This window comes from Panthera leo, chromosome D1 (assembly GCF_018350215.1).
Source record: "Panthera leo isolate Ple1 chromosome D1, P.leo_Ple1_pat1.1, whole genome shotgun sequence".
Lineage (NCBI taxonomy): Eukaryota > Metazoa > Chordata > Mammalia > Carnivora > Felidae > Panthera > Panthera leo.
The window spans coordinates 87,009,611-87,028,314 of record NC_056688.1 but is presented as its reverse complement, the minus strand read 5'-3'; the positions used below and the strand labels follow the sequence as shown (position 1 = coordinate 87,028,314).

Sequence of the window (18,704 nt, the reverse complement as noted above, 5' to 3'; positions counted from 1 at the left end):
CTGTGTTGAGAGCGGAGAGCCCAATGAGAGGCTCGAACTCATGAATCGTGAGATCATGACCTGAGCTGAAGTCGGACACTTAACCGACTGAGCCACCCAGGCTCCCCTAAGATTTTATTTTTAGGAAATCTCTACACCCAACGTGAGGCTTGAATTTACAACCCTGAGACTAAGAGTCACATGCTCCCCTGACTGAGCCAGTCAGGCACCATACTAATGGCATTCTGAGCTCCTTACAGGCCAGCTTGAAAACACTGTCCAAATGAACACTCATGTATAAATCACACATCTATTCAACACATACCTATTAAGAGCCTATTGTGTAAAATACTTCGTGCTGTTGGAGCTAGAAAGGTGAAGATGATGTAGATATGACCTTAAGTACTTCACAAGTGACTGGTGAGAGCAGATGTTTCTAATCTTATACTGTCACAAGGTAAACTAAGCGCTGCCAGGGGGGGTGTGTGTATAAAATACCTGCTTAATGATTTTAATCTAAGTCTTGCAAGTTAGTGAAAGCTTGGAAATAATGTGGTAAAGTCATTCTTCCTGTTCTGCTCTCTTTGGTGCTACTGTTGAACAACTCTGCATTTCTCCCAACGTTCCAGTCTCTATAGAATCAAAGAACATTAATAGTTTTAGAAGACTTTGTTTCTTACCTCACTTTCAGGATGAGAAAATAGACACAGACTAGGCTTCACATAACATGTCTGAGGACAGAGCTAGTTTAGTGGCAAGTAGAAACCATTTTCCTGAAAACAAAGTATTATGCATTTTTCTTCATCCAGCTTTGTGTAAAATTTCTCCCAACCTTTGAGACTTGGCTTAATCATTACTACTTCCACGAAGCTTTGCAGGATGCTCCCCAAGTAGATAAACACTCCCTCTCGAGTATTTTGCTCAGAATGAGTACTTCTAACAGAAACATTCATTCACTTTTACTGGAACTTTGTTCTCTAATTTTTCCAGCTGGAGTCTCAAGCCCAAAAGAGAGGAATGTGAAATCAGGGTCCCTGGGCTGTCTCTGCAGATGAGGACACAATGTAAAAAATAATGGCCATTACATTGCACTTTTTCATAAAATACCAATATTCTATTGTACAAACTCTTGGTATTGTCGCTTTCTTCTGACGCTGCAGTTGCACATTGCTCACTAAAGTCATTAATGCCTTTATTGCAAAATGCAGTGAGTACTTTCCTGTTTTTACCTTTTAATGTTCCATGTAACTTTTCTTTCATATATCCAGTTATTCATTAAATACTTAATGAGATCAGATATTGCACCAGATGCTGGGAGTGCAATGGTGAGCAAAACACACGTAGGTCCTATCATATCACAGTAAAGAGCACCAGTCAAGTAACCATAACAAAGTGTGGTAAATGCTACATTACAGGAATCACAGGGCACATAATCTGGGCCAGAGGGTTAAAACCTAATCTGATCCAAAAGAAGTGATATTAAAGTGAAACCTGAAGAATTAAAAGATGAAGGAAGACTAGTTCAGCAGAGGGAACAAGAACTACTAGAGGCAAGAAAAAACACACATTTGAGGAATTTAAAGATGTTCCTTAAGCCTAGGCCACAAATGGGGAAAAAAAGGAGGAAACATTTCATTTCATAAAGTGCTTTTAACTTTATGAGAGTCTGGGTTAAAAGCAATGAAAAGACACAGAAACATTGTGAAGAGAGGAAGGACAAGGAAGAAAAAGATCCTTCTTGCTACAATTTAAGAAAAATTTCTACCATGTCCATTATTTTTTATTCTAGGTCTTAAATGATTTTCATTGTTGCCTTATTCTAAATATTGTAAGGAGCTAAATTAAAAGAAAATCTGTATTTGCTACAGGTGAAAACATCTCAGTGTATTACAGGTAAATTATATGTAAAACAGAAGTGATTCTTGCAAAGCAATTTCTGGACTCCTGATTAACATCACAAAATAGGTAAGGTTTAACAACAGACTACTAGGTAATTCTATCTTCCTTTTATTTGAAACCGGTCAGCTCTAAATTATTCATGCTAACTGAACAGATTATATATATATATATATATATATATATATATATATATATATATAAAACCTAAAATGAACAATAATCCAGATAGTTTCTATTTCCCTTTGGAATGTGCCTTTTCATTTTCATTTAAACACAAGTATCTCTGAAATCTAAGAATTTACTTAAAGTCACACCACAGAAAAGGGCTAATCGCTAATACCTAATTTTGTGACCCATCCCAAATTGGGAATTGAAAGCATGTTCTGGGCTGATGTTAAGACTTAATATTGAGAGTGCTTTATACCTTTTTCTTTACATTTTCATGTTTTGTGACTTTTTTTCATGCAATAAGTATGTAACTTTATTATTTTTCTGGTAATAAAAACATTTCCATATGGAAAACAAGTCTCCTATTACACGTATTTCTTGAGAAAGTCAGGTTAAATAATTGATTTTAGAGAGCTCCTCTGAGATACAAAATTCATTTTAAAAAACACTAATGGGGCACCTGGATGGCTCAGTTGGTTAGTTGGTTAAGTGTCTGACTTTGGCTCAGATCGTATCTCAAAGTTCCTGAGTTCGAGTCCCACGTCAGGCTCTGTGCTGACAGCTCAGAGGCTGGAGCTTGCTTTGGATTCTGTGTCTCCCTCTCTCCCTGCCCCTCCCCTGCTCATGCTCTCTCTCTCTAAAATAAACATTAGAAAAGAAAACCTTAGGGGCGCCTAGGTGGCTCAGTCTGACTCTTGGTTTCAGCTCAGGTCATAATCTCACGGTTTTGTGGGTTAAGCCCCACATTGGGCTCTGCACTGGCAGCTGGGAGCCTGCTTGAGATTCTCTCTCTCCCTCTCTTTCTGCCCTTCCCGCATTTGCACTCTTTGTCTCTCTTAAAATAAACTTAAAAAAATTAAAAGAACATTAAAAAAATAAATAAAAAATAAAACACTAATAAAAAGAACCAGAAAGTAACAAGACATTAATAAAGCAGTGTAGAAGTGTTATCATTTAGGTTTGCAATACAATTTTAATGACTATTTTCTACGATATTTGAATAATGACTATTTCTGAAAATTAACACAATTTTAGCAACCAATGGAGAATAAAACAGGGACGTTACAAAATTTTAAAACAATTTTTGATAGAGATCATTGATTGAAGATTTGGTTTTGAACAATGTAAAATAAGTCAAGGATTGAAAAGTGCTTTTACAATCAAAATTAATTGGGGTGTCTGGCTGGCTCAGTTGGTAGAGCATGCAACTCTCGATATCAGGTCATGAGTTTGAGCCCCACGTTGGGTGTAAAGATTCTTGGAAAAAACTATTTTAAAACACAGCAAATATGCTGAGCATGTATTTACTTAAATACTTAATGTTTTAAAATAGCACATGAAGGTAAAGGCAGGATATTATTACTCTGAAAATTAATGAATCAGGATAAACTCGTTTTTACATATTCAATAGTTAATATAGATTTGTACCTAATAACTTTACAATAGGACTTTACAAAATAGGTGTTGTGTGAAGAATCTATAACATGATGATGCTTTTGGATAATAGAATACCTCAGTTTTCAATTCTTAAAAAAAACAAACAAACCCTCAAAACATTCTGATTTTGTTGTTTAAAAAATTGTTTTCATTTTAATGATCTGAGTTAGTAACAAACAAATATACAAAATTGTCTTTCACATTTCCATACATTGTGTTATGGACCACTTAAAACTCTGGGCTACAAATGCAGGTTTCTTTGTATCCTTAACTTCAATCATTGTCACTTATAAATAAAGGTGATTTTCGAAAACATGCATTTGTGAACATAGATGCCAAAAGTTGTACATGTAAGTTAATGCACAACCAATAGTGTACATTGTTCATTTGTGCAGTTACGTGTCAAATGCAATTGACATGGGTAGAAGCAATTATCCCGGGACAGTTCACTCTGTTTGAAAATCATTTTTGAGAAGCAGATGAAACTGTAGTTCAAAACAAAAACTGTATTCTACAAATACAATAAAATTCACAACTTGCACATCTGAAGCAACTTTTGGGACCCAAAGCTGATTTAATAACCCTGCTGCTACATTGGGTTTTTATTGGTGTATCTTCAAAATCATAGATTGGAAAACAGCTGTTTCAACAAAAATAAATATATATATTAAAAGGAAAGTGAGACTTTAAAAAATGTGAGGAAAGCTTTGAAACCAGTAATAATGTATGAGTCACCTATCATTTTCAAGTTTTAGAAACTTAAAGAAATTTAGAAACTTAAAGATAACCTGAACGTCTCCTGTTTTAAATTAAGATTTTTGCACCTCACCAATGTTTTCTATTTGATAGTGTAAAAGAAGAGTGGACAGTTTGTATTGTTGACTTACTATGATAAATTCACATCATCATAAGTTTGTGACTTCATTAGAGATCAAATAAGTGGAAACTGGATTATTATGAAAATGGGAACAAGGAAGCTCCTTCTACAACCACCAGTCTGAACTACAAATAAACACCAACACAAACTGATTTTTTATATTATTTCCAGATATATCTGCAGGAAGGAAAATCCAATCTTTCTTAAAAATGTTTTTCATGGGTTGTGGCAATGTGTGCTTTACCTCTTTAATTCTATCTACAACCTAAAATTATTTCTATACTACAAATTTCAAACTCCGTGGCAAGGAATGTGAATGCTAATCAGCTAGGTATTTATTCAACTTCATACAAAGAAAGGACTCATGAATGGTTATCATAATAATAGTCCCACTTTTTGCGAAGGCCCGAGTTTGAGGCCCTTGCCTATATTAATGATCAAATGAGAGAAGACAGTGCCAAACAACTGGGTCTCCTTCAGGCAGTTATCACAGACTTGGCCTCTGACATTATGAAAACACTTGTTTTACTAAAATGAATACAACTGCAAACATTTTGAGGACAACTTCAGTTGAAGAGGAAATGGGTTATTTTCTATAGGAAACATAAGATTAACTTTAAGGAAATGTACCTGTTTTCCATGGGCCTTAACAAGGAAATGTGGCGAGTGATTTCAAACATGTACTTCAAGTGTTACCTAAATGCATGATGGCATTTCAACCATCAATGATTCAGGAAAGTTAAACTGCGGGAGGAAAGACATGTACTTATGTACTTAGAACACTACATTAGGAGATGTAGTTGTCTACTCTGCACTTTGGAAACGAAAGAAACCAATTCTGTCCAGAGTCAATATCAGAAAGAAATATGGCTGCTTCCTACTCTTCTCCACCTGGTGAAATTAATTTTATGATGCTCTCACTGGTAAGTCTCTCATTTGAGTTAGGCAAAATGAATCTAATAGGTTACTTTTGTTTTCAAAATCAACTGTTTAAACGGGTCTTTTTAGAAACTTTCAGAAGTGGAACATTTAACCCTTGAGAGAAACTTCTATTATTATCTCATCTAATGGCAGGTACAAGGATTGTTGGATTAAGAATTATTGCTTTTAATAAGATAACCATCAAAAATAAATATGTAAGCTTAACTCACTCATTTTCTACCCAATGCTACAATGTTTTACTCTCAAATCAAGTCACATGTTATCTTTAATTCTTTGCCAATTTAGCAAGGTTTTAAGTATAAGAAGTTGGCCTGTTAACTCAAAATCAAGACAACAGCAATGTCCACATAAGCATGTCTTATTTGGGCATTGAGCAGTAACACTGCTTTCTTGATAGGGCTTAAGGCACTAAACGGTGGTAAAATAAACAAAAAGTATGATGATTAACAACTCTTTAGAATCCTAAAAAAGGAGATCATTTAGAAGGACACTAGTAAATCTTTTTCTCAAACAAATAAGGCATCCTGTTGGCAAACACAAATAAAACAAAAGGTCATGTTGAACCTAATACATTCACTGTCTCAGCTATACTACTTGAAACACTAGCTATCAAACTAAAGAAAGCTACAACAGCATGTATAAAGGTTGGAAAGGCACCAAAGGAGAGTTCTACCACTTGCAGTTCTAAGAGTTAGGTAAGCTGTGTTTAACACTGCATGTAGCCTAATCATAAATTTCATTCTTCCAAACGTATAACGTGGTGAATTTTGATTTGACAAATCAGTTTATCAAGTACTAGTTTAGTAAGAAATTTACTTTCATGAATTAGAAAATTACTGCAGTGTCTAACACAACTCCATTTATAAAGCTAAACTAATTCTAGTACTGAATGCATATTGTGGATAACACTGAAGCAAATCTGTATAAACAAAAATGGTTACCTCAAGATAGAATTCACAATAGAAATTCCATATATAACTAAATAAGATTTACTGAAAATAATGGAAAGTGTAGTACAGATACATCAAACTTAATTATAACCACAACATTTTCCTTGTGAAAAATACAACTATTAGTGAAATAAAATGTACAATTGAAAATTTTTCCAAAGGAAAAACAGTATAAACGAAAATATTCTTCGAGATAGGGAAAATAGTATGTCATTGTTTTTCTCATTACAATATAATTTGACACAAAAAGCAGTCCTAGAATTGCACCAATTCCACATCCAGTTTCCTGAACATGTTAAGAGTAAAAGGAGTTCGTAAAGCAGAATGCAGTTTCTGAATTTCATATTTTAAATTGAGGATATTCTCATACAAAATGTCACATCACACCAGATCTGTTTACATAATGTACAATACTTTCCATTTTGTGGCCAGACATGAATATAAACATATGCTTTCTGTGCCACCTCTCTTTCATTCTGGTATTTAGTCAGAGTCAGGAAAAAATAATCAAGTTACGTAAGTGTTATTTCTCTAGCCATAAAGAAAAATTATATTTAGTGCATGCTTCATCATTTGTCAAAAAACATTTCTGAAAATAAAACTCAGTTACCCAATGGTTTACAAAATAGAAAAGTCATTCATTAGGATAAAAACGTGGTAGGGTTTTAGGTCCATTTCCAAAGGACTGACTTCCTGGGCAGCACCGCTGTCCTTCAGCAGAGGTCATGATGCAAGTTCTATGGTCAAAGCAGGTGTGCCCGCAGGAGACCACTGCCTGACATTCAATTATCTGAGGCTCTGCACCCCCTTCGACCACCCGCCTCTGCCAGTTCATTAGTGCTATAAAATAGACGGAATTTTTGTGGAAATGTTAGGAACATTTCTGCTGTACATGATTTAGAAGTTCTCCAAATTTTTCAAATAGGTCTTCTACCCATTTTACATTTTTCATACAAAGTTGAACAATTTCTTCCTGTCCTAAGTCTTCATTTCTTTTCTGCACAGAAGAAATCTAAAATAAAGAGAATTGCCACATTAGCTTATACTTATCCCTTTATTAGCTCTTAATAAGAGCTCACTGTTTCTAGATCTCGAATGAAAAGGATTTATGAATCCACCTACAAATACTGCTTTAAAAAACAAATTCCATCCATGGAGAATGATTATGTCACATAAATTCAGGTGAAGTCTAATCCTATCATTTTTAGTTCCAGGAGGGCAAGGAGGAAGCTAGAAAAAAATGGCTCAAACTTTCTCAATTGCTTCCAGTTGTGTTAAATTTAAGTGACCAATTTTGGGGTCAATTCTACATTTCAGAGCATTGTAAAAATAGTCAACATATATTGCACGACCATCTTTCCAGCACATTATCATCAAACACATCAAGTATAGCCTTGGGCCAACTTAACTCTTTATTAAAAAACTGGTAGTGCTAGTCAAAAAAGATACTACTGTCTAGAACCATTAAACCTTTGAGGAAATTGAACTTTATTATCCCACCTACAAAGTGGTAATATGGTCATATATAATTTCTGAGCAACCTCAATTATGATACTTAAAAGTTACAATTAAATTTTAACTATCATTTCTTCCTGCCAAGGCACAAAAACCCCTTTCTCTGCAATTAAGTGGGATAAGGCCATTCTAGTGATAAGGAAGACAGCAGGATGTCAAAGCAGTGACTGAAGTGAATTAAAGCAGGATCATTCTGTATTATGGGAGAAGAAAATGAAATAAAGTACCATTTATTATGGCAAGGTAAGTAAGCATAATAGCTTAAAAACATTACCACTTACAGCTTCCCTAAGAGCCTCAGATTAATATGAGCACAACACATAACAGAGATACTCAGAATAACATTATTTACAGGACAATAGAGAGACATATTTTTCAACAGTTTTCTTTAAAACATTAAAAAACCACGATAGGTATGGAATCCTTAAAAGTTCAGAAAAAATTTTCATTTTTAAATAAGTGAAAAAAATTACCTCATCTTTACATATCAGATAAACATGATATTTGTAATGATGGAGTGAATGATACAAAGAATACAGCTGTATTTTCTCTGGATCAACAGCAAACTCCTATAAAAAGAAAAGAGTTTATAGGTATATTTATTTCATGGAATGTTTGAGCTGCGAATACTTTTTCCAAGAACACTAGACCAAAAGTCTCAACGGAAATCTTAAAAATAAACCATATCTAATATGGTTAGATATACACTTAAATATGGACAAGAGGCTTATTCGATTAAGAATTTAAATTGTATTTTAAAACCTTCACTCTTTTTCCTGAATATAAACACACACTATTTCAAAAAGTTTAAACATAGAAAAAATTTAAACAGTAAACATGTAAGATGGCTTATAAAGTAAAAGAATCTATAATCTCTTGCTTTAGAGATAAACAAGGTTAACAGCATGGTATATATTCTTTCATATTTTCCCTCGATGTATACTACGTATTAATAACTCTCATTCTGTAACGGGAAGGAAATCCTACTATACATATTGTTCTGCAACTCTATTTTTTAGAACTTATTTTTTCCTAACTAAAACTTGAATATCTATTTATTACATATATCCCCCCTGCCACTATAAATGATATGAGGGCAGGGATTTTTGACCATTTTTCACTGTTATATTCCTAGTACTTAGAACTGTATTTGCAAACTGTAGGCACTCAAAATATTTTACTGAAAGAATGAATGAGTCTCTTTTTAAAAAGTACATAGTATTACATTATCTGGATGGCTCTTTGTCCAATCTCCTACTGGCAAAGCCTAACTGGATTGCTCTTACAAACAACTGCACAATGAGCAAGGGCATACGTTTTTATGCATTTGTGAATGTGTTTCTACAGAATTAATTTTTGATGTGGAATTGATTGGTAAAACTGTTTTCTGAAAAGGCAATAATTTAGACTATGTTTGAAAATGAGTGAATTCCAATTTCAATAATTTTACAGATATGGAATATTGCATCTCATGGAAATGTGTATGCTCACTTATCTATATGCATTTGTATCCAATGGTAAAAAGTATATATAAAATATAAATACAGGCATCAGGTGATTCCTTGCCTATTAATCTAGTTTAAAAATCTGCGAGCACTAACTACATGCAGATACCCTGCTGAACGACGGAGAAACACAAAGAATAAGACCAAATCCCTGTTCCTTGATCTGGAGCTACTCATGCGTATCTGAAAAGATTTCATATTTACAACAAAATTTAGTAAAATATTTGCTTGTTTCAATGTTTTAAATAGGAATTATATTAAGTGGAAAAGGTATAATTTTATCTATCAATATCTACTTACTTGTGCAGATTTGGTGGTTGTTTTAGAAGTCCTTAGAGTTTTCTTATTATAAGCTTTGCCATTCATTTTGATTTTAGAAATAGCAGAACCCCCACTTTTTGCTTTAGAGTCACGGGTAATTATTGTTAGTTCAGGAAAACTTTCCAAAGCATTCTTTAAAATAAAGCAAAAATAACTGACATCAGAAGAAAACTAAACTACTTTCAGCTATTCAAATTTTATTTTAAAAAATACAGAAAAAAATACATACATACATTTATGCTTAGTACACACACGAATATGCAGAGGGTACAGATGGCATGTGGTAAATCTATACAATACAGATATATACACGGGTATTAAACATAGCTACAAATTCTTTGTAGCTCTTCCATCAAGATGTGGAATCTATTCCCTCATCTCTTAAATTTGAGTGAGCCTTATGACCTGCTTTATGCCAACAGCACATGGCACTGTAGGGACTCCTTAATGAGGCAGGGAGTTCTAGTAATGCCTCTCTGTGGGTTTGAAGTAGGGGAAAGAGGGACATATGTTTCTCCAAAGCTCTACCAATTCAACTTGGCCAACCCCTGCTGTAAAGAATTCATTGGATCACAGGTGAGAATGAGAACAGTGAAAATGAGCAGCATCATAATACTTCTCTGGCTTCACTACTCCTCTGCCTTTTTTGACTACAGTTGTGTTAAGAAGAGTCTAAAACAGGTCTTGATGAATTTTTTGGCCACAATGACACAGTAGTTACTCACTGACAAGTTAGTGGTCATATAGCCAAACCAATTCTAGTCCATACTTTTTTTTTTTAATTGTTATTTATTTTTAAAGAAGAGAGAGAATCCCAAGCAGGCTCTGCGCATTCAGTGCTGAGCCTGACATGGGGCTCAATCTCAGGAACTGTGAGATGATGACCTGAGCTGAAATCAAAAGTCTGACACTTAACTGACTGAGGCACCCAAGTGTTCCTCTAATCCATTCTTTAAAAGTCACTGGCACATTTATGCCCTTACCTACTTGGTAAATCATGAAAAGCCACAAACAATAACGAATGATCTTTATAGCTAAATTTAACTAGTTTAAGTATTGTTTTAAGGTGGTGGAGTGTGTGACTCTTGATCTCAGGGTTGTGAGTTTGAGCCTATGTTGGGCATAGAGTTTACTTAAAAAAAAAAAAAAAAAAGAAAGAAAAAGTTGTTTTAAAAGTTTAAATTGAGTAACCACTATCATTTACTATTTTGAATTCTGACAATATACAGGTTCAAGTGCCTCTATTCATAATGTAATTACCATTTGACAGGCTATACTGTTTTATAAACAGTTACAACCTTTAGGGCCACCTCTTCCAAACTCTGTATGGGTTCCCAAGTACTTTCTGTGACAAGATGCTAAAGATGATTGGAAGCACATGGATTTCTGAGGAAAACAGAACATGATTTACTTCAAAAAGCTTTAGGGTTCCTAAAATTACTAAGATCATCATGAGTAATGGTGTTAATTATTTCTAAAGGACTGACAATCTTTTACAATCTACTGTTTGTATTTTGGTTTTAAAATGCAAAATGCTGTAAATGAAAATAATAAAAATTAATAACTAATTTCAAAATTAGAAATTGTTTTTTTTCTGTGAAAATAATATGAAAACTAATTTTTCAGTTGTTCATTATAAACTATCGCATACGCTTTAAATATCTACAGAGTCTATTAAATTTCAAGTGGTGGCTTTATTTTAATACAAGTTATTAGAGAACTGGTTTAACATTCCCCCCCCCCCCTTTTTTTCCACACAAAAGCCTTCACACAAATGTTTTGAGAGAGAGACAGTGAGTGAGGAGGGGAAGACAGAGAGGAAGACACAGAATCTGAAGCAAGCTCCAGGCTCTGAGCTGCCAGCACAGAGCCCAACATAGGGCTTGAACCCACAAACTGCAAGATCATGACCTAAGGTGAAGTCAGACGCTTAGCTGATTGAGCCACCCAGGCGCCCCTCCTTTTTTTTTTTAACGTTTATTTATTTTTGAGAGAGAGAGAGAGAGAGAGAGAGAGAGAGAAGAAATGCAGGGGAGGGGCAGAGAAAGAGGGACACATAGAATCCAAAGCAGGGTCCAGGCTCTGAGCTGTCAGTGCAGAGCCTGACACAGGGCTCGAACCCATGATTTTGAGATCATGACCTGAGCTGAAGTTGGCCGCTTAATTGACTGAGCCACCCAGGTGCCCCAGAACGGGTTTAACATTTCTAAATGGCTAGCCAAGGGGAGCCTAGCTGGTTCAGTTTGTAAAGCGGGAGACTTGATCTCTAGGGAGGAAGTTTGAGCCCCATATTGGGTATAGAGATTACTTGAAAAAAAAAGGGGGGGGGGTACCTCAAACTGCTCATTTTTAAGATTTGGTAAACTTTTAGAAAACACACATCTAAAAGCATTCCCTTCTCTGCAGAAAGCAAGGTATTTTCTAAATTTCAATTGATAATAGCAGTTAAGCAGAAAATACTGGACTGTAGTCTGCAGACCAAATTCTTAGTACTGGGCTTCTTACTACCTTTTAACTTTTTTCTCTGTAAGCGCACGTCTGTGAATGATACAGGACTATTAGTAGTTTAGTGTCATTTAACTTTTGATTTTTTTAAGTAAACTCTGCAACCAACGTGGGGCTAGATCTCATGACCCCAAGGATCACATGCTCTGTTGACTGAGCCAGCCAGGCAACTCTGGTGTCATTTAACTTTGAACTCAATCTCAGAGCCTTAATTTTTACCTAGTAAAATGAAGTCAATTTTCACTTTTATGTGGAGTCTGGATAAAATAGGAATGTGAAAAAGCTATACAAATTACCCAAATGAGCTGAAAACTTACATCCACACAAAAACCTTCACACATATGTTTATATACTAGCTTTATTGATAACTGCCAAGATTAGGAAGCAATCAAATATGTCCTTCAGTAGATGAACAGATAAACTGTGGTACATTCAGACAATGGAATATTATTTAGTGGTAAAAGAAATGAGCTGCCAAGCCATAAAAAGACATGGCAGAAAAAATTCTTTTTTTTAAAACAAGTTATTTTACAGATCTTTATTTTTTTATATTTTTTCATGTTTATTTATTTTGAGAGAGAGTGTGTGTGCATATGTGTGCAAGCAGAGAAGGGGCAGAGAGAGAGAGAGAGAGAGAGAGAGAGAGAGAGGAAAGAGAGAATCCCAAGCAGGCTCCACGCTGTCAGTGCAGAGCCTGTTATGGGACGGGGGCTCAATCCCACTAACTGTGAGACAATGGCCTGAGCTGAAATCAAGAATTGGATGCTTAACTGACTAAGCCACTCTGGCACCCTTTTATTTTTTAAGTAGGCTCTATACCCAATGTGGGACTTGATCTCATGACCCCTAGATAAGAGTTGCATGCTCTACTAACTGAGTCAGCCAGGTGCCCCCAAATCTTAAATTCTTATTAGTAAATGAAAGAAGCCAAACTGAAAAGACCACATACGGTATAGTTTTCAACTATAGGACATTCTGGAAAAGGTACAACTATAGAGAGAGTAAAAAGATCAGTGGTTGCAAGAGGTTAAGTGGGTAGGGAGGGATGAATACAGCAAAGAGGATTTTCAGGGCAGTGAAAGTACTCTGTATAACACTTTAATAGTAGATAACATGTCATTATACCTTCTCCAAACTGATAGAATGTACAACACCAAGAGAGTCCATGCAAACTGTGGACTTCAGGTTATAAAGATACGTCAATGTAGGTTCATCAATTGTGACAAATATACCACTTTGGTGGGAGATGTTGATAATGGGGCAGGTTGTTCATGTGGGGTAGATGGGAACTCTTTGTACTTCGTTCAGTTTTGCTGTGAACCTAAAACTGCTATAAAAATAAAGTCCAGGGGTGCCTGGGTAGCTCAGTCAGTTGAGCATCCAGCTTTGGCTCAGGCCATGATCTCACAGTTTGTGGGTTCAAGCCCCGTATCAGATTCTGTACTGATAGCACTGATATCAGATAGTTGATAGTCCAGAGTCTGCTTCAGATTCTCTGTCTCCCTCTTTCTCTGCCCCTCCTTCCCTCTCTCTCAAAAATAAACATTAAAGAAAAATAAAAAATAAATTCTATTTATAAAAATTAAAAGATATACAAATGTATAAAAAAACTTTTCCCAAGGTAGATATGATCAAAAGATTCTAAACGTTATATGTTATACTTAAAAAAAAATTTTTTTAATGTTTATTTTTGACAGAGAGAGACAGAGCATGAGCGGGGGAGGGGCAGAGAGAGAGGGGGAGACACAGAATCCGAAGCAGGCTCCAGGCTCTGAGCTGTCAGCACAGAGCCCGACGCGGGGCTCAAATTCACGAGCCGTGAGATCATGACCTGAGCCGAAGTCGGATGCTTAGCCGACTGAACCACCCAGAAGCCCCTCAGGTTTTCTTATTAAAAGTATAACATATAACATTTCGGGGCACCTGGGTGGCTCAGTTGGTTGAGCGTCCGACTTCGGCTCAGGTCATGATCTCACGGCTCGTGAATTTGAGCCCCGCGTCGGGCTCTGTGCTGACAGCTCAGAGCCTGGAGCCTGCTTCGGATTCTGTGTCTCCCTCTCTCTCTCTCTCTCTGTCCCTCCCCCGCTTGTGTGAGCATGCATGTGCTCTCTCTCAAAAATAAACAATAAAAAAATTAAAGAAAAAAAGGAAAAGCTGGAAAAATTTGACTAAGTAGCTTCTGTGATAAATTTTCTGTGTTTAGATAAGCTTCTTATTGTTCTATATTTCTGATGACACCAAGACCAATTTAAACTATATATATCTACCATTATGTTAAGATAACTTTTCCTCAGATATTGAGTAAATCAGACAAATAAAGGAAATTTTTATAACTATGCTAAGAAAAGGCCAATTCTAACTATAGATGAAATGTGAAAATTTTGAAAAGGTTTAAAAGAAAAATAAGACTGGAATTTGGTAGTTTAAAGGAAGTACTTTTTTTTTTTTTAATTTTTTTTAATGTTTATTTATTTCTGAGGCAGAGAGAGACAGAGCATGAGTGGGGGAGTGTCAGAGAGAGAGAGAGACACAGAATCAGAAGCAGGCTCCATGGTTCCGAGCTGGCAGCACAGAGCCCGACGTGGGGCTCGAACCCACAAACCGTGAGATCATGACCTGAGCCGAAGTTGGTTGCTCAACCAACTGAGCCACCCAGGCACCCCAAGGAAGTACTTTTGAAAATATTTGGAAATTACTATGTAGCAGGAATTCTAGATAAATATAAAAGCCTAAAAAATGAACTTAAGCAAAAAAAAAAAAAAAAAAAAAGCAGATGATTAACACTAAGAATCTGCTTAATAAAATGAAAAGACAAGCTAAACAGACTCATAATGAATAAAAACTAAATTTTCGTTTGGTGAAAAATTTTATAAAACTGAGAGTGACTTTCATAAATTTCTTGCCTATTATTCTTAAGACTATGATTGCCAGTGAGTTTGCTAATAAATCATCTGAAGGAAATACCTTGAATGGCTGATCCAAATGAAGATTCAAAAGAAGTCTCTTTCGGTTATCATTCAGCATGCTATCTATTTTTTTCATATGAGGCAAAAGGAGCTCATCTAAAACAAGATAAAAATTTATTGTAACAGGATAAACTATCAACATAAAAACTTGTTAAAAATCCAAGTTTTCCTCAAAGTTAAGATATTAAATTCATTGGTGTATGTAAATATTACTTTAAAAATACTGGACATGTAGCTTTCTGAACAAAAGGTAACTTGAAAAAATAGGTTTGCAATAGCCAACCTGAGAAAGAAACAGCATAGTATGAGGACAGGATCAGAAGTCCTGGGTTTTAGCCCTGTTTCTGCCACCAGAATTCATTGATGACAGCTAACATGACCAGTGAGCAGACTGCCTAGTTTCTCCAGACCTCATTTATCATCTGAACAATAATCATATTACAAAATATAGATTTATCTGACATTATAAAAATCTATAAAATACCAAATATGATAGTCTTAATTTAACTGTAGTTTGGGACAAAGAAAAAGTAGGGGAAGAAAAATGATCAAAATCCAGTTTCAAAAACACAAGAGAAGAGTCAAAATAGTTATTTCAGAAAAGGAGAGAGTAAAAGTATGATAAAGATTTCTAACCAAAACTTTTTACTTTTCTTTTTCACCCCTCTAAAACTTTAAGATCTTTTTTTAAAAAAAGCACTTTCATTGGAGAATTAATTACTTTTGGTGCTGTATTAAATATTTTAGGTTAGTAGATTATTTCTCAAATTATCAGCATAATAATACATTTTATAACACTACCTTTAATGACCATTCTGAAAATGTATATGTAATCCTCAGAATCTGGCCGCTAATTTCATAGATGAATAAAAGTATTCTTTATATTTGGAATACAAACACAAGCAGTGACCAGCAGAAGAACACTTCCTCTAATTGAAGAAAAAGTCCTTAGTGAGGAATGCATTCTGAGGTCACTCACCTTAGATACACACTGTGATAGTTTTCTTTTATCTTTCTAGTAGTGATTAAATCTGTTCAAAAACTGTAAGAATTTACATTTCACAAAACAAGGTTTAAACAGCTGTGGATATTTTAAAAATGTTACCATTAAAAAAAATAAAATATAACCATTAAAGTCTTTCCCCCTTATATCAAATAGAGAAAAATCAGAAAACAATGATAAGCAACAGAAAAAAAAAAACAATTAAAATACAACTACCCAGGAATTGCCATTACTAAGAAATGTATGTTGTATGATGCAAGGAGTTTTGATTGAGAGAAAACATTTAATGGTGAAAACACTGATGTGGGGAATTAACTATGGGTTTTAATTGTGGTTATTCAATGATTAAGTTGTTCTATAACTATGAAATACATTTAATCTTTTTGAACCTTAGTCTACAAAATAAATGTTTTAGACTAGATAATCTCTAATGTCTCTTCCAGGTCTACATGACTCTAAAATTTTAGACTGATGAATGGATTACTGTCTCTGATACGGTCAAAAAACAATGGACCAAAAATTAGAAGACTTGAGATTGTAATCCTTTTTCTGCTACATGCAAATTGTGGGCTCTTAAGCAAGACACTTAACCTCTAGGTGCCTCACTGTCTTCATCCACAAAATGGCTGTCTGAATTGTTTTGGGAGTAAAACAGAATAATGTATATCAAAGTATGTGGAAATAACATATGTATTATTAGGCATTACTGTTGAAGTATATTGTTAGTGATTTTTGTTACTATCTTTTGATCATACATGCATACAATCATTTTGATAGGAGGGTGATGGGAACTGACTCATTAACAACCCTTTCATTCCCTCTTTTAGCTTCCTTGGTGAATGCTACAGTAGATGAGTAGTAAATATTAGCAAGCAACATTAAATATATGAGTCACCAGTTATTTCAGATATCAATCTCATCTCTATTTTACTGTAAGGAAAAGTTACTAAAGGAAGAATATAAAGGAATAATATTAATGAATATAACCTAATGCATACATTGTTTTATTATTAATTGATTAGAATATAATTATTTGGTGATGTATCTTTTATGAGACACAAATAATGTGATTTTAATCTTTATACCATTATTATCCACTTCACCTTTCCAATCATTAGAAAGCAGAATGTGTTGACCTCTGGACCTTGCGTGTAACATAGACACTTAGTGAAATGTTATAAGGATGACAAAGATTTAGAATTGAAAGAAACTAGTGGGTAGTTACATAATTTTCCCATGAGTAGGAATCAATAAAAATACATTCAATCTAAAAAAATCCCTCAATATAAATTTGTTCAAATATTGACAATTCATGAAAAGACAGGAATACTTTATAGAATCAGTATCATGAACATGTGAACTGACAATATACAGATATCTATTAGAAAACCTACATACTAAACACATAACTAACAGATAAGAATAAAGAAGATCCATGAAGCACTACCAAGAAAGTACTACTTAGCAGACTGTACCATTGCTCTTCTCTAAGGCTTGCATTGTGTCAGGGTCCAAAGCGATGCTAACAAGCAATTCCATGTAGCTCTTAAAGGTTTCCTTCATCGCTCTTGTGTTCAAAAAACGAGTGACAAAGGGAGCTGGAGGATCAAATTCTGAGAGAGTGAAAAGACGAAATATTAAATATTCTTCCTGATAAATTAAAAAAAACACTTTTATTTATAAAAAGAGCCTACAAGCAGATAAAAGGTTGTAGATAAAATTTCCTCAAATTCAAGCTTCTCACATTTGGCTTTTAAAAACACCCCAGGTTACAGATTCTCAAAGCTGGTTTGCACATCACAATCACTAGAGAGCTCGTAAAACAAAACAAAACAAAACAAAACAAATCAGCTTGCTGGACTATTAAAACAGAATCTTTTGGTGGGGGTGGGTGGGTAGGTGGTGGTAGCAGTAATGATGAGGTTTAAATATTATACTTCTAAAGGTTCCCAGGTGACTCTGAAGCCCAATACTAGCCCAGCATTGGTAAACATCAGCCCCACAGGAACCTGTTTGTTCTCCCCTTGCTGTGCTACTCCAGAACTGATGGTTTCTCTAGATTGAAGAAATTACATAAGACATCTAATGCATGAGTTAATATACAGCCATCTCTTCTTTTTTTAATTCTACACTTAAATTACTGTAAAATTCTGGTCTAGAGCCAAGGCATATACACATTTTTAAAAAATATATAAAATAGCCCATACACAAGGAAAACTTCACTCAAGTTCAATGGCAAGAACTTCAAGATTAGAAATGTCTCAATTTTTACTTTTTTGATTAAAATACATAACTTGTAAAAAAAAAAGTTTGTTTGTTTGTTTGTTTGTTTGTTTTATACACACACAGGCCCAAAATGGTGTCACTTAGGGCAAGGCCTCAAGTCATTACCAGGACTTAATAACAGGACCAGGACATAAGCCAGGACATAATAATACCTAACCTAACTGCAGTTTCAAACCCCAGAAATGTAACCTTTACCCAGTTAACATGGGAATTTCCTGGTCGGCACTAGGAAATTTACCGATAGATCCTTTTTGTTCCACTTAGGAGGGTGACCTTGCCTAAAACAGTAGATTTTTGCTAATAATTTCCTTTTTACCACTCCCTCTCTACTTTTAAAACCTTTGCTTTTTT

At 34.8% G+C, this 18,704-nt stretch overlaps 1 protein-coding gene across 5 annotated transcripts in view; it reads right to left on the bottom strand.

The window, feature by feature from the left end:
* Positions 1 to 5,863: 5,863 nt before the first annotated feature.
* Positions 5,864 to 18,704, bottom strand: part of QSER1 (glutamine and serine rich 1) — an 80,575-nt gene continuing 67,734 nt past the window's right edge. For 3 of the 5 annotated variants that reach the window (XM_042904597.1, XM_042904598.1, XM_042904599.1), the window contains exons 10-14: positions 17,543 to 17,680; positions 15,063 to 15,160; positions 9,573 to 9,725; positions 8,241 to 8,336; positions 5,864 to 7,264 (exon numbers count right to left, since the gene is read on the bottom strand). In XM_042904597.1, coding sequence (XP_042760531.1) covers positions 7,124 to 7,264; positions 8,241 to 8,336; positions 9,573 to 9,725; positions 15,063 to 15,160; positions 17,543 to 17,680 — 626 coding nt within the window. In that variant the 3' untranslated portion in view covers positions 5,864 to 7,123. Of the gene's footprint in view, positions 7,265 to 8,240; positions 8,337 to 9,572; positions 9,726 to 10,853; positions 10,980 to 15,062; positions 15,161 to 17,542; positions 17,681 to 18,704 lie in introns of those variants that run through there. The other 2 variants (XM_042904600.1, XM_042904601.1) reach the window with 2 other exon arrangements.